At 39.9% G+C, this 15,353-nt stretch overlaps 1 protein-coding gene across 2 annotated transcripts in view; it reads left to right on the top strand.

Moving 5' to 3' along the window:
* Nucleotides 1-15,353, top strand: part of LOC149228204 (uncharacterized) — a 164,268-nt gene that overhangs the window by 29,767 nt on the left and 119,148 nt on the right. The window contains exon 4 of one of the 2 annotated variants that reach the window (XM_089378096.1): nt 1,406-1,522. The exons of the other annotated variant lie outside the window; for it this stretch is intronic. Coding sequence (XP_089234222.1) covers nt 1,406-1,522 — 117 coding nt within the window. The remainder of the gene's footprint in view (nt 1-1,405; nt 1,523-15,353) is intronic. 2 annotated transcript variants of the gene reach the window in all.

Raw genomic sequence — 15,353 nt, 5'->3', positions numbered from 1 at the left:
ATTGGATGAGGGTTAGACTGAGACTGGACTGGAACCCACTTAGGAACCAGGTTGAAAAACTGGTCTACTAGCAAATACATGAATTCCCCCTCGCTTGTTCTGCTTACAATATTTGCGATATTTTCCCGTCAACCTCATTACAATGTCTCTGTGCAGTGCCTTTCACATTTCGAGGGTCATGGTAATGTCTTGAACAGAAAACAAATCTTCAAATGGAAAATTTAACTCTACTTATTTGCTAAAACAGAAATCAGCAATTCTAGGAGAAAAACAATGAGGGTTTAAAATATTCTTGACATAACTTCAAATGTGCACATCAATTTGGTCTCAGATCTCCTCCAAGCTTGTAGATGATAAGTGGACCATTGATATAGATGCTAAATCCACCGAAAAAAACTTGCAACAATGCTCAATCAGCTCTAAGCTCACTCTGAATGAAGTCTCATCACTGCAGCACTGCAATCTACAAATGCTCACAAATGCTCAATGAGAGAGGTGTGAGAGAAGTTGGGGAGGAGGACTTTTTCCCCAAATGAAAGTGACTTGAACATGACCGTGTGACCACCATAATGAAGAAAAATATGTATTACTAAAGCAGCTTTCACCAACATTCCAACCTTTTGAAGGCTAGAATCACACCACCAATCTGCACAAGATCATTTACCACTTATGTCAGCATGAGGGTAATAGGAGGAAGTCAAACATAAGATTTGTCTTTTGTGATATACAATTTTTGATTGTTACATTCATTTAATCAAGGATATGAAATTGAATGACTACTTCATTACTTTCAAGTTTCCATATATGTCATTTATAAGTACTTGTTTATTATTGCCTGTTTTAGTCATTGCAATGACTTAAGTCTGTACACTTAAAAGTTAAAACATAGCCATATGAAATGACAAAAGGATCTCAAACTCATAGCAAATGTTCTGTTAAAAGTGGATTGCTCAATAAATTATAAATATTATGAAGCGTTTAATTCATATAAGTATCAAACTTGAAAAATTTAGAACCAGACATTGGTAGACTGAATTGCTATAGGGAGTTGGGTGCATCTAGAAATATCACGAAATTTATCTGTTCATAGTTCTGATTTATATGACCAACTTAAAAATTCATATGTTAAAACTTGACTTCATGGAAGTTGTTCCTTGTGCTTCTAGGGACCCACACATAAGTGGTGGCAACTGCTACTTTCCAACATTTGTTGCCTTTATCATGCAACGTGGATGTACTTTAAAACTTTCTTGCCACTTAATTTTAGTAAAGTTCTGTTACTGTAGATTAAACTTCCATCTTATCACCACTTAATAGGAAATTTGTGAAACTCAACATTACACGTTTGAGAAAGTGATCTTTGCTTCTAATCTTTCTCAACGTGTTCTGCGCTCAAATGTGGCAGGTTGCACAACTACAAATGCAATTGCAAGATGAAAAATTCATGCGACGTGACCTTGAAATGGCCATGGGCCAAGCTTCAGGTGCCCTTTCACCTGGACATCAACATTTTGTGGGTCAGGTATTGCCATTTGTGGTGTTGCTTTTGTTAAAAATAAATATGCTTAATTCTTGATTACATTCACATAATAATGTAACTTCAATTTGTAAATATGCTTGACCATGTTCTTATCCTCTCATTAAACTTTATCAGCGACAGTCTCATGCTTCAACACTTCATTATAAATATAAAACAAATCCATATGTTAATCTAGCAACAGATTACTTGGAGATATTTTCATTCATCATGTCCATCATTTACTGTTCAATCTCTTGTGCTTAAATTGTCTTACTAGATTCCCCAAATTATCGAATAATTACATCATGGAACAAAGAGAGTTAAATCACATAAGCAACAGGTGTACATGGAAATTCCCACCCTTAAAAGATCAATAAGGCAAGCATATGAGCAGCTCCAATAGGAAGGGACTCAATATCTGTATAAAAGATACTCATTTTAACTTTAACAAGTATAGCTAGTTCCTTTAAAAATCCTCAATTCCCCTGGCCAAGGGGAGATAATTCCTTGTTAAAAGTAGCTCACCTTTATCACAAAGGGTGGACGCTGTTGAGAAATCTATAGGGCAATAGTTAGGATGATTTCTCTATTCTTGATAATTGTTTTTGGTGTCTTTTTACTCTCTCTTACTCATTAGCTTCTTCTCTTATTATTATGTTTGCTCTTATCATCAAACAGCTACCAAAACAAGAAGAACAATAGTACACAAGAACACAGGATATATGCTGCAAGCTAGGGCCAAAACCTCTCCACTTGAGAGGAAAACTTGTAAATCTCTTCTCTTCTTATAGATTCTTCAATTGACGAATTCCAAGACCTCTAGACCAAGACCAATACCCTTCCAAGACCAAGTCCGACCTTCTTGATGATGTGCTTCCTTTGTCCAAGTCAAACCCAGTCAAATCTCTTCTAGCAGCACAACTTCGACCCCCAGCTACAGAATTTCAGCCTCTACTGCAAGTCTGAAATTTTTGGCCCCTGCAACTGCTACTGCATCCACACGTGTGAGTGAAATTTAGCCTTCCAAGGCCTCCCAACAACTTCGCTTGGCTTGCTTCCTTGTCTAGGGCTAGAAGGTGACCTATTAGGCTCCTCTTCCAACGACTTGAGAATTTCGACCTTGAAGCAATAAGCCCTAGCCTCCCTTCTTCGCATGTGTGGGATAGAGAGAGAGAAAAAGCCCAAAGCACTTCTTCTTTTGTCCTTCTCCTCTTTCACTAGCCTTTTTTTGCTTCTTCTTCGCTTAGATGATGAGAAGTGAATGTGTGTCCAAAGAAGGTCGAGTTCCCTCCTTTATATAGGCTTCTAAGGTGGATGAGGCTCCTCAAAATAGGCTGACTTCTTAGATGCTAGGCCGACTTGGTCTTGGAGGGTATTTTGACATTTTTAAATACAAAATTAATTCTCTTTACAATTTACAATGTGTCCGATGGGGTCTTCAACTCATGACAATGATTCTTTTGACTTCTTGACCTAGGACAAACCCTAGAAGCATTCAATGGGTGCTTGACCTCTAAAATAATAGACCTTGAGCGTGAAACCCATGCTCTAAAATAACAATAATAATTTTTCTTTCATTTTACAATATTCAAGAATCAAAAGTACATTTGATATTTATGAAGACTGAACCTAGTTACACATTTTTCAGCAGAAGCAATGTTTGTAAGATTAAGTTTATGAACCCTAGGCTTAACATCCAATCCTTGTTGAAGCATAAGCCACCCCTATAATCTGTGTTTGAAGTAGGATTGTTATTTCAAATGGATTGTCACTTCCTGAGCCAATGCTCTTTAGGATCCCACAACTCCCACCTTTTGTTCAAACAGGGGACAATTTGGATGTTTGTTTCACTGTTTTACAACCCGCCCGTTTCGACTCCGACTCGGCCGTTTCGAATCGAGTCATTACCCTGAACATCGACCCGGCCAGCTACCCGGCTCAGTTGACCGAGTCACATATGACTCGGCCGAGTCATCCAATGACTCGGCCGAGTCATATGTGACTCGGTCAACCCGGCCGGGTCCGTTATGACTCGGCCGAGTCAATGCATTCCGGCTGGGCAGCGAAACAGTTAGAAAAAATTCACTTTTTTTGTGATTTTTGATAAAGTTAAATTCAGTTTATGGATTCCAAAGGGTAATGGTAAATTGTTAAATGCTTTTGGGGTCCATTTCCCCCTCCCAAACCCTATTTAAGACAGCCAAATGCTCTCATTCACTCACAGCAGTCTTATGCATTTGAGTGAGAGTCTTCTTTGAGAATTAGTGAGCAGTTCTTGAGCTTGTTTTGGAGCAGCAGTGAGGAGTCTTGGAGGAGCATTGTAGCTGGAGTGAGGAGCTTCTTGGGCAGCCATTTGGAGCAGCATTGAGGAGCTGATTCTTGGAGCAAGCTTGAGGAGGCAATTTGTGCCTGGAGGTATTTTTTTCCACCTCTATAAATCTGTTTTTGCTTAGTAAATTTTAGGTGCATATCAAGAAAGCTTAGAGAGTGTTTTTTGTCAAATAAATGAACATTGAATCAATTTTTTCTTTTTTTTTTCATTTTCAGATTGTTTTCCTAGTCAAAAAATGGCACCTAGAGCAAAAGATCCTGCTTGGGCATATGTTGAAATGGTTGATAATCAGATGCATTGCAAGTTTTGCCATAGGAAAATTAAGGAAGGTCCTGGGGGGATTAATAGGCTGAAACAACACTTGGCAGGGATTAAAGGCCAAATTACCGCATGTCCCTCTGATGAAATTGAGGAGATTAGAAAGAATTTGTTGGCCAGCTTTGAAAAATTTAAAGAAGATAAGGCTAGGCAAAAAGAGATACAGGATGAAATTGGGAGGAAGAGGGAGATACAAAGAATGATGGCTACCAACCCCCACTATGATTTTGAGGGTTCTTCCTCTATCCCTCAAACTGAGGCATCCAACCCTTTCCGTTATGTTCCTCCCTCTTTTGGTTCTGTTCAAGATAAGGGAAAGGGTAGAATGAAGGGTGATGTGACTATCAAAAGTTATTTCACTCCCTCCTCTCCATCAGATGCACATGGTCCTGAAGTTAGTAAAGGTCAAATTCAGCCCACTTTAGATGACCATTGGAAGAAAGAATTGAGGGAGACTGCTTGTGACTACATAGCTAGATGGTGGTATGATGCTGATATCCCCTTTAATGCTGCTCGTTCACCATATTATGAGCCTATGTTTGATGCCATACATGCTGCTGGAAAAGGCTTCAAAGGCCCTACTATGCAAGAGCTAAGGGGGTTTCGTTTGCAGAAAGAAATTCAATCCATTAATGAGTATTTGCAAGAGTTCAGGGACTCATGGGCAAGAACAGGGTGTACCATCATGTCAGATGGATGGACTGATCAAAGAAACCGTACCATCATAAACTTTCTTGTCTTCTGCCCACAGGGAACCATGTTTTTAAAATCAGTTGATGCATCTGATAAGGTAAAAGATGACCACTTGTTGTTTCAGCTATTGGATGAGGTTATTGAGGATGTGGGGGTGGCTAATGTTGTTCAAATCATCACAAACAATGCCTCTAACTATGTTCTTGCTGGTAAACTGTTAGAGGAAAAACACAAGACCATCTTTTGGACCCCATGCGCTGCACATTGCATAGACCTCATGCTTGAGGATATTGGAAAATTAGATTGGGTCAGAAACACTGTAGATAATGCCAAAAGCATAACAAAATTTATCTACAATCATACACTGGTTTTGAGTCTCATGAGGAAACACACTGGAGGCAAGGATATTATTAGGCCTGCCATCACTAGATTTGCTACACATTTTTTGACATTGCAATCTATGCTTTCCCAACATAGAAACTTGCAAAAGATGTTTTCCAGTGATGAATGGAATCAAAGCAATTGGTCTAACAAACCAGAAGGCAGAGAATTGAAAAGGAAAGTCCATGATGAAACTTTTTGGAGAAAGGCAGCAGAGATTGTGAAGCTTGCTGAGCCACTAGTTAAGGTGTTGCGGTTGGTGGATGGGGAAAGGTTGGCTATGGGCTTCATTTATGAGGCTATGGATCAAGCAAAGGAGCAAATAAAGACAACATACAAGGATAGAGTGGCAAAGTATGGGCCCATTTGGGCAATCATTGATGAAAGATGGAACAATCAACTCCATCGCCCTATACATGCAGCTGGGTATTTTTTGAACCCACGGTATCATTATAAAGCTAAGGAGTTAGGAGTTTTGAGGGGGGAGGTCAGAGATGGACTGGTTGATTGCATTGAACACATGATCCCATCGGAGTCTGATCAGCTGGAGATACATCAACAGGTCACATCCTTCAGCAATGCAACAGGTACCTTTGGGAAGAACCTAGCAAAGATTGCAAGAGAAGCAGATGAGCCAGGTAAACAAAAATTTCAATTTTCAATTTCTTAATGGTTTTACAGTTTTACTTTTTTTATTAAAGACTAAAGTTTGTTAAATCATTTATAATTTGAAAGTTAGATATAATTTGTAATTTTGTTGAGCTTCAGCCTTCATCTAACTCATAATTCATTACACTCCTATGTTTTTTGCAGCACAATGGTGGGAGGCCTTTGGTGGCCAGTGCCCTCAATTGCAAAAGTTTGCAATTCGTATTTTGAGTCAAACTTGCAGTGCATCTGGGTGTGAGCGCAATTGGTCTGTCTTTGAGAGGATTCACACAAAGAAGAGAAACCGTTTGGAGCAAAAACGGTTGAATGATCTAGTTTTTGTCCAATACAACCTTCGGCTCAGACGGAACCAATTGCTGAACAAAAGACCTGATTCAGATCCCATTGTGTTGGAAGACATTGATCCAACATCAGATTGGGTAGTGGAGAGTCGTCCACCAGAGTTTGATCCTGATGAGGATCTTGATGAACTTGAACTGGAACATCCACTTCAGCCTGTTCAGTTGAATGCAGATCCCAATCCACCAGCCTCAGTCTCACAGCCAGCAAGGAGTAGGACTCCAGTTGTAGGTGCTTCCTCTGCTCAGCCACGACAGAAGCGCAGCCGCATATCTACTCTATCTCAGCTTGCATCTGCTGCACAGCCTGCTAGTGGTACTGGCACCACTTCTACAGTTGCAGTTGGAGACGATGATGATGAGGAGGAGCCATGGGGCCTCTTGTCTGACTCTGATGATGATGATCCAGAGATTGGTCGAGATGATCTTGGCTCCTCTGGCAGTAGCTACTAGCCAGTAGTACTAGTATTGGAGTCTGGTCACCATCACAGTTTACTTTTGTTGTAGAGGCCATTTCTAGCCTCCTTGGTTATTTGTATTTTGTTTTGAGTCTTTGATCATGTATGACAGTTGACTATGTATTGCCATTGGGCACCATTTTGATATAATGGATTGGTTCATGAGCCTACTTTGATCATATGTTGTCTTCCATCTATATTATAATGCTGTGTGTTTGGAAACATGAATGAAAATCTTTAAAATATTTAAAATTATGTTTTTTTATAAAAAAAATAAATATTTAATGTATTTTTTACAACGACCGAGTCATTGAAATCGAGCCGGCTGAGTCATTACCGAGTCGGAGTCGATCCTCGACCGAGTCGGAGTCGTAAAACATTGGTTTGTTTTACTAGATCATAGATTTTCTTTACCACATAATGTAGAAGGGCTTGCCACCTCTTCACCTCGAATCCGTTCAGAACAATTGTGGTCCATGACATTGCATTTCAAAGAGATAACTTTCCAGAATCATAGGAAAAATGCCCTAACTTTTAAGCATAGTATTCAAAACCGGAACCGGTGACTAGACTGGTCCACCTATCAAACCAATTTTCAAACCGGAACTAGAGAAACCGGAGCGATAAGATCTCAGTAACCGTCTTTAAAAAATACATGAAATAATTATTTTTAATGAAAAAAACTATTTTTAAGATTTAAAACCATGATTCCAAACGAATAGAGACAAAATATGCAGAGTTTTCTCATTTATATACCATGTAAAGGTGAATATATCAAAATGGCATCAAGTACAATACATATCATCAAAAAAATACATAATTAATGAGGCTCTAAATGGCCTCTAGAGTCCAAAAAAAAATACTACAAACTATGGGGCCACTGGCCTACTACAAGTCTACATATTAGTCATTGGCATGATAACTTCTCATCATGATGAAAATCAGTTGGTTGAGTCTCAAACTTCTCAACTGATTGAGTCACAAACTTCTCAACTAGTTGAGTCTCAAACCTCCGAAGGTATTCTGCCCTAATATGCCCTATTACTTCATTTGGTGCTCTACATGGATTTACTTGGCCTCTTATCTCAGCCAAGTGTTGTTTCAACCTGTAAATACCCCTTCAATATATTTTTGGCAATATTTGCAGATCATTTTGCCATCAATCATATCACAATGAGTCCATGCAGTATCCTTCGATTTTGGAGGCATGGTGGCTACTACTCAGCCCAAACTCTTTGTTGTTCCACTACTCCAGCAAAAACTCAGCACTCTCCAAGCTCACAAAAACTCCGAATGAAATGTGTGAGGCAAATGAGAGGGGAGACATCCTTTTAAAGGCTTGGAGGGATTGTTTTTGGAGGGAAACAACCCCATGTTTCCCTCAAAATTGCTCCAAAACACTGAAAAATGAGTTGCGTGGGGTCTGCAGTTGGTCTGGCAATAAACCGGCCACAAATGCAAAACCCAGGCCCACGCACATAAAAAACTGGTTTTTCTACTAGTTAGGTCCCTCCAGGTAATAAATTGATCGGTTTTGAATACTATGCTTTTAAGCTTGGTTAAGATCATGCTAGGTGTGCCATTGTTGATGCTCAGGATTCTACAAATCCTTCCAAATGATGAGACCTTTTATGGCTACTCATTTGCAAGCAAGCATATTCAAGAGACCTAGTTAATCACTAGAAGTTTTCAATTTACAAATCAGGCTTGACAATATCCCAAGCATCCTAAGGCCCCTCATATTGCCATGTGAGAAGATCAAGAAATATTTTCCATGCAACCTGTTACCACTCAAACTAGCAGGGGACCTAAAAGGGGATCCTAAGAGGGCAACTGCTAGGTTAAGGGCAATGGTGGAGGCTTAGCCCACTATCACCATAGCTAAGTCTCCCTGCCCTTTTCAGACTTTCACTGATGGGAGGAGTTCCGATAGTGTAGGGATCACTTGTAAAGTATATGTCAATGGATAGGTGGAAAGTGACCCTAGAAACCCTTTCCCAAGGATGGAGTGAAGAATGGAACTTGCTTGCTCTTTAAGCAAGGGACTTGGTCCTCCAGGGGTAAGGAGTGAGGGTTGGAAGGTTGAGGGAGAAGGAATAGGCTTATAGATGAGGTTCTTAATCCCTATAATCCTTGGGAAACTTGGATTCCAAAATGGTCCTTGACAAATAATCTTTATTGAGAAGTGGGACCACACGGGGCCAAGTGGACCCAGTCCAGGTTTGGGGATGGAATGTAGCAACCAATGATGTTCCTATCCTAGACAAAGTGAAAGGAAATGACCAAACAAGAATATTTACTTCAAAAGGTTGAATTGATCCTGTTGAGATCTAGCCTTGGGGATGCCTAGGCAAAATTAGATCCTAGAGCTAGGGCTTGGGATTCCTAGAGATTCCACCATTAGAATTGCCTCAAATTTGGAGCAGAGGGAGAGGACCCACCAACGCAGTAGTCTGTAGGAGATCAAAATTTTCCCTTGGGTCAATTCCTGGGAAATTGATGCCCTAGGTGACCTAATGGGGCTAGACCTAGGGAAAAAGGGGAAAAGGTTAAAAAGAGGGTTAAAATGATCACCCTTTTTGAGGGATCAATGCCTAATTCACTTGGGGATATGGAGTCAAGGATGATGATGAGTAAGGACTTGGTTTCTTGATCAAGGAGGCCCGAAAAGTCAGCTTCATCCAATGTTGAGAGAAAGAAAAGAAAAGTGACCTTCAAGCATTTATACTTCAAAGCAAATGATGCAAGCTTATCGAGACAAATAATCTTTAGGACATTTCATTCATATAACATTGGCCCATACATTAAATTAGCTAAAACATGCTTAATTCCACATTTCAATTATGCAGCAACTAGCCCTAATTTTAGCAGTATGCAACAACAAGAATAACAACGTCAAAATTTACTTACAACGTTATAGAATATATCCAACCAACATTTCGTTTGCAAGACAAAGCTCCAAGACAAGAAAAATAGCCCAAATCCATACGTCAAAATTCATCCATCTCCAAAAAATATCCTCAAAGAAAAAATGTGAAGTTCTCAATGATTAGAGAGATCCCCAGTCAATTGATGATCCAAATGAATGCATCTAACATCAATATATAGCCTCCTAAGGAGTTCCAAATTAGCTTATGGGCCTACATTAGCCCCTAATGATAAAATAATGTGCAAATAAAACCCCTATTGGTGACAAGCCCACCAAACTAGCTCACAAGTGTAAAAATAAGCCTCACAAGGGGCCAAATAATAATATGTACATGTCGTGGGGCCCTCCAAAGGCCTAATAATGTCCTGAAGTGCCATATTGAGGAATAAATTCCTCAGAATATGATGGACAAGGGGGTGGCCCCTTGTTCTCCAAGTAGTAGACCTATGGTGCTCCTAGTGGGTTTGAGGGCACATAAATGACCCCATGGGTCTCCATATGAATCGGAGATGCCTGTAGATCCTCTGCAAGGGTCCGAGTGGTGGAATGAATGCTGTCATGACATCGTACAAGTCCTAGGACACCTGCCAAGTGGGTGGGGCTCTTGTGGGGGCCTGCTACGCATAATGTACCAAGCATATCACCAACATCCCAAAAGTGGATCGCTAGTAGTCTTTGAGCATCGATGAAGATCCGTGGAGTGCCTTCCGCTGCTGTGGAGGTCAATGGCTCTCGATGCACACCCTATATGTGCCAATGTAAACCTCCGGGGGCTAGGATCCCGTATAGGGAGACCAAACCCAAATGGAAACCACTTGTGATCCTGCATAAGATCCAATGCGTCCCCTAGGCTTCCAGTACAACCAGTCATTAAAATAATTGGGTAAAAGAGTTTACAAATCATGGATAATAAAGTGGGCACTTCATAATGGCATGCCCTTCCGTAGTGGACTTTGGCATTTGCTAGTGTCTCCAAGCTCCAAAGGGGGTTAACCAAGTACCTTATTAGGTGGTTTCAACCCTTAAAGGGGATAGTATGTCCAAGGTACATCCCTCTAATGGGGGTAGCAAGTGACAAATAAGTGGAATGGAGCAGGGAATGAGAGGGGCAATCTTGGGCCACATATTGGGGCATAGGGTTAGCTAGATAAGGGGAAGCCCACACCTGGGTATATAATGTGTAGGAGGGAGCAATCGTGGTACATGAGGTGCCCCGACTTTGATTTTTCCACCCTTCTTTATATGCCTTTTGCCTTTTATGAATTTTCTTTAATTAACTGCTCGGGGCTCAAAGGACAAGAGCACGATGTGTAAGATATAGCAATGATTACCCCTTTTAGGTAGGGTAGTTCATTGCCCTCCAGGGGTTGGGACAGTCATGGGTTTCCGAATGATAAAGGAGGCTCATCTAGGGCCTATGGAACGAGGGTGATGACCATGGGTTGGGGTAGAGCTCATGTATTGGCTTGTGCCCACGTGCTAATTATTTATGTCCCGACCATCTTTTGCATTTTGTGGTACAATTTCTTGTTAAATGTGGTCAATTATGCTTTTTTCTTTTTCTTTTAGCTGCTTCAACCTCCGAGGCATCATTCTAGGCCTTACCCAAGGTGTGGGCAAAGGGATAGGGAGGCTGGCTCTATGTGGATCCAAGTGGGAGAAATGATGAATGGGGGTATAGTGAGTGGAAAGGGAATAATATATGTAGATAAAGGAGTAGGACCATGCACCAAAAGTCGGGGTTTCCCAAGTAGTACCACCGTAGAACCAAATGGTCAATAAAGGAGATCCCAAGGACTAAGATCCAAGGGTAACATCCAAAAGAGATCAAGGGAACAAGAGCACAAACTATGCCCACCCTTTCGGCCAAATCCCCCCATCAATCCATACCCAGAAGTGTCCATGATAAGTAAACCCAATACTCAATTACCAAATGACAAGACATACCTTTAGATTCGGGAGGCCCACCTTCAAACATAAGATCAATATAGGTGGGTGAGGGACCACGTGGCTGGCTCAGGTGGCAGAGAAATGGCACAACGAGCTAGAAGAAGGCTGCAAGGGTCTGCTGGCTGCCGTCTGAGGTTCATCATGGAGAACAAATTCTCCTAGGGATATCACCCACGAAGTGGTGGGTAACACAATCCACACCTTTTTGAGAGAAGCTGAACCTTGAAAGTGTGAAGGTATTATCATTCCTGATTATGCCACACAACCTAACGGGGCCTTTAATGCTTTGAATGTGAAGAGCCTGTTGGATTTGGTTCTGAAAGAGGAGTTGCCAATGTTGAAATGTGTAACTAGGTTTGGTCTTCATAATGTCTATTGTAATCATGATTTTATGTATTTGATGAAAAGAGAAAAATAAATTTATTATTTTGATTCTTGATGCATGGGTTTCATGCTCAAGGTAAATTTATTTGTAGGTCAAGCACCCATTGAGTGCTTCTAGGTTTGTCATAGAATTATGAAGTCAAAAGAGTCATTATCATACATGTAAGACCCCTTTGGGCATGTTGTATCTTGTAAAGAAATTTTTTGTAGAGTCAAAAATGTCATAAAGACCCTCCAAGACCTTGTCAAGCAAGTTGACCTACATGAAAGATCAAGTCGGCCTCATGGAAGCAATTCGTACCCCTGGAAAGCCTATATATAAGAAGGAACTTGACCTCATTTGGACAAAACAACAAGCAAGTTCGATCTCTAGAAGAAAGAAGCAGCAAGACTAGAAGAAAAGGACGAAAATCAAGGATAAGAAGAAAATAAGCAAGATCGAAGTTTTTGGATCTCTCTCTCTTGTGTTAGGGTTTTTGAAGTTGCTGGAAGTTACTGGGCAAGTCGAAGTTGTTGGAAGTTGAAGATGCTAGAAAAGTTGTTGGAGAAGTTGTTGCTGGAAGGTCAAAGGTTGTTGCTGTAAGCTGTGTAAGGAAAGCTCATTAAGAAGGAAGGTTGGCTTGGTCTTGGAGGGGTCTTTGTCAAGGGCCTAAGGTCTTGGAATTCTTCATTTGAAGATTCTATAAGAAGAGAAGAATTTTTGTGGGTTTTCCTCTCAAGAGGAGAGGTTTTGGCCCTGGCTAGCAGCCTACATTTTGTGTCCTCTTGTCTCATTGTTCTTTCATTGTTTGATAGCTTTTTGATGATAAGAATATAATAATAATAATCAAGTGATAGAAGAAGCTAATCAATTTAAGTTAAAATACATCACAGGCAGTTATCAAAGTAAGAGAAATCACCTAATCTAGCTGCCCCTAGATTTCTCAACATGGAATCAGAGCTAAGGTGACAACAACAAGGAAAGGCAACTTGAAGAAGATCATCCAATTGAAGAAGGATACATAAAGGTCAAGCAAACTAAGGAGCATCAAGAAGGACCATCCATCACATCAAAAGGATCACATCATCACAACCCTTGGAAGAAGAAAAAGACCTCAAAAACCCTACCTCCATTGAAAGAAGGACTCTACATTTGAAGCACCTTGGGAAGCCTCCACATTCTACATTATCATCCAAGGAAGTAAGAAGAAGCGTTGCCATCATCATCTAAGACATCAAGGTGATCTCCCTCACATTGAAGCAAAGATCACATCTCAAATATCCTTGAAGAAGATCATCAAGGAAGCAACATCATCAAGAAGGCATCAAGTTGAAGATATCATTATCAAGGAGCATCTTCACTTGACAAGTAAGTATCTTTATATCTATGTTTGAATCTACTATCAAAATGACTTCATTTTGCAAGGAAAGCAACAAATTGGTTGGGTCATCAAATTTCCTTGCATGGAAGAAGAGGATAGATTTGATCCTCATAGAAAATGAAGTTATTGAATATGTAAAAGGCTCCATCACCAAACCATCTCAAGAGCAAGCTCAAGCACTATTGAAGTATATGAAAGGGGAAATAAGGGCTCAAAGAATCCTTATAGAATCAATCAAGGATTCACTCATCCCCTATGTAGCAAAGATGGAGACATTGAAGGAAATCTATGAAAAGTTGGTAGAATTTTTTTCCATAAGCACTGTAGGAGAAGTTATATCATTGAGAAACGAACTATACAAGATGAAGGTATCAAAGGAAGAAGAACTAGCCTCATACCTTATGGGGGTGTCACAAATAAGAGATCAACTACAAGAACTAGGAGAAGTAATGTGTGATAAAAAATGACCATTGTTGTGCTTAATGCACTACTTGATGAATGGGGCAATTTTGTATCAAGTATCTATGGGACACTCCATTCAGTGAACTTTGGTCATTATGTAAGATTGAAGAAACTAGGTTTAAGGAAAAAGCGACGTTGGATCAAATGAACAAGATCAAGCATATGCTGCCATGGCCAAGAGAAAAGGAAAGTTTGGAAAGTTTGTTCCTCATAGAAAGAAGAAGATCGATATGTCAAAGATAAATGCTACGAGTGTAATGAATATGGGCACTATAAGAGGAATTGTCCCAAACTCAAGCAGGACAACAAGAAGAGAAAGGAAAGAAATGAAGCCCATGATACCGAAGAAGTAGAAAAATCAGAAAAGAAGAAATCAAAGGAGGAAGTGAAAGATCTCTACTATGATTCAAATAATCTCCTTCACTTAGTTCTTTTCAGTCATAAAAGAGAATAGAAAGCATCACAAATATGATAGGATGCATTATAGCAAGTTAGAGATGACGTCATCATAGAAGCATGGAAGAATAGTTGAAGTAGAAAGTCTACATGATTGTAGCAGACATCCTGATAGAAAGGAAGTAGCTGATGGCATTTCCATTGGAAGCATATAAGGACAACCAAAGTAGAAGTATATATGGTTGGAGGAAAGTCATCTAGCAAGATAGAAGATAAATAAAGGTCATCATACGTCATCATTATTAGAAAGGAGCATTTCTAGAATGAGGATCATCGAGATCCTATAAGAAGGTTCACCTTTACTTGGAAGAAGCAAGTGTCTTGCTGACTGTCTACATTTCACTTTGTACGGAATCCATTGTATAGAAGGATGATGGTATGGTGACAAAGGAGTGTAGCATGTCAAGTTGGCTGAAGTACTTTCATCTTCAAGCAAGGAAAGGAATCTGCTAGAAGGAAGTCTAGATGACCAAAAGGAGGAAGAGGTATATATATATATTTGATAGATAAAGTCACGTCATCATATGGTTGCAGATAGACTGGGTAGAATTCTCTATCTCATGAGCATGATAAAAGAAGAAGAAACTCTTCCTTTAGAAAGATGCATGAAGGCATGTAGACAAGGTGCCTTGAACTCTTCTACATATTGATAAGACGAAATCAACATAATATGACCTCATATGGAATATGAGGTGGTTGACAATCATGTTTCCTATTTTGAAAGAACCATGTAAAGAAGATCCTAAGGAAAACAATATGTGAAGAAATAAAGGAGAGTTCGTGAAAGATGCAACTATAGTCACGTAAGATAAGTGATCAACGTCTGATAACAAAAAGGATTAACTATGACATCTCCATGAAGAAGGTATGAATGTCTTCGAGATGGGTTCATACATGTGCAGGATGTTGATGTTGCAAAACGCTGATGTCATGATGAAAGGCCATCATTAAAAAGGTAACTTTGATTTGATGTTTGTCTTGACTTTTGAAAACATCTAGTTGGGTTGAAATAGGGCTACCGAAAGAGAGTTGTAGATGTCACCTACAACTTGTACCCAAGAGAATGGATGGAAGATCCTAAAAGAAACATGACTTGGAAAAGG

The sequence above is a fragment of the Pinus tabuliformis genome, chromosome J, assembly GCF_031772625.1.
Source record: "Pinus tabuliformis cultivar Carrire ecotype Pingquan chromosome J, CPIR1, whole genome shotgun sequence".
Taxonomy (NCBI): Eukaryota; Viridiplantae; Streptophyta; class Pinopsida; order Pinales; family Pinaceae; genus Pinus; species Pinus tabuliformis.
The sequence above is the reverse complement of the archived record's forward strand: the minus strand, read 5'-3'. Positions and strand labels throughout refer to the sequence as shown.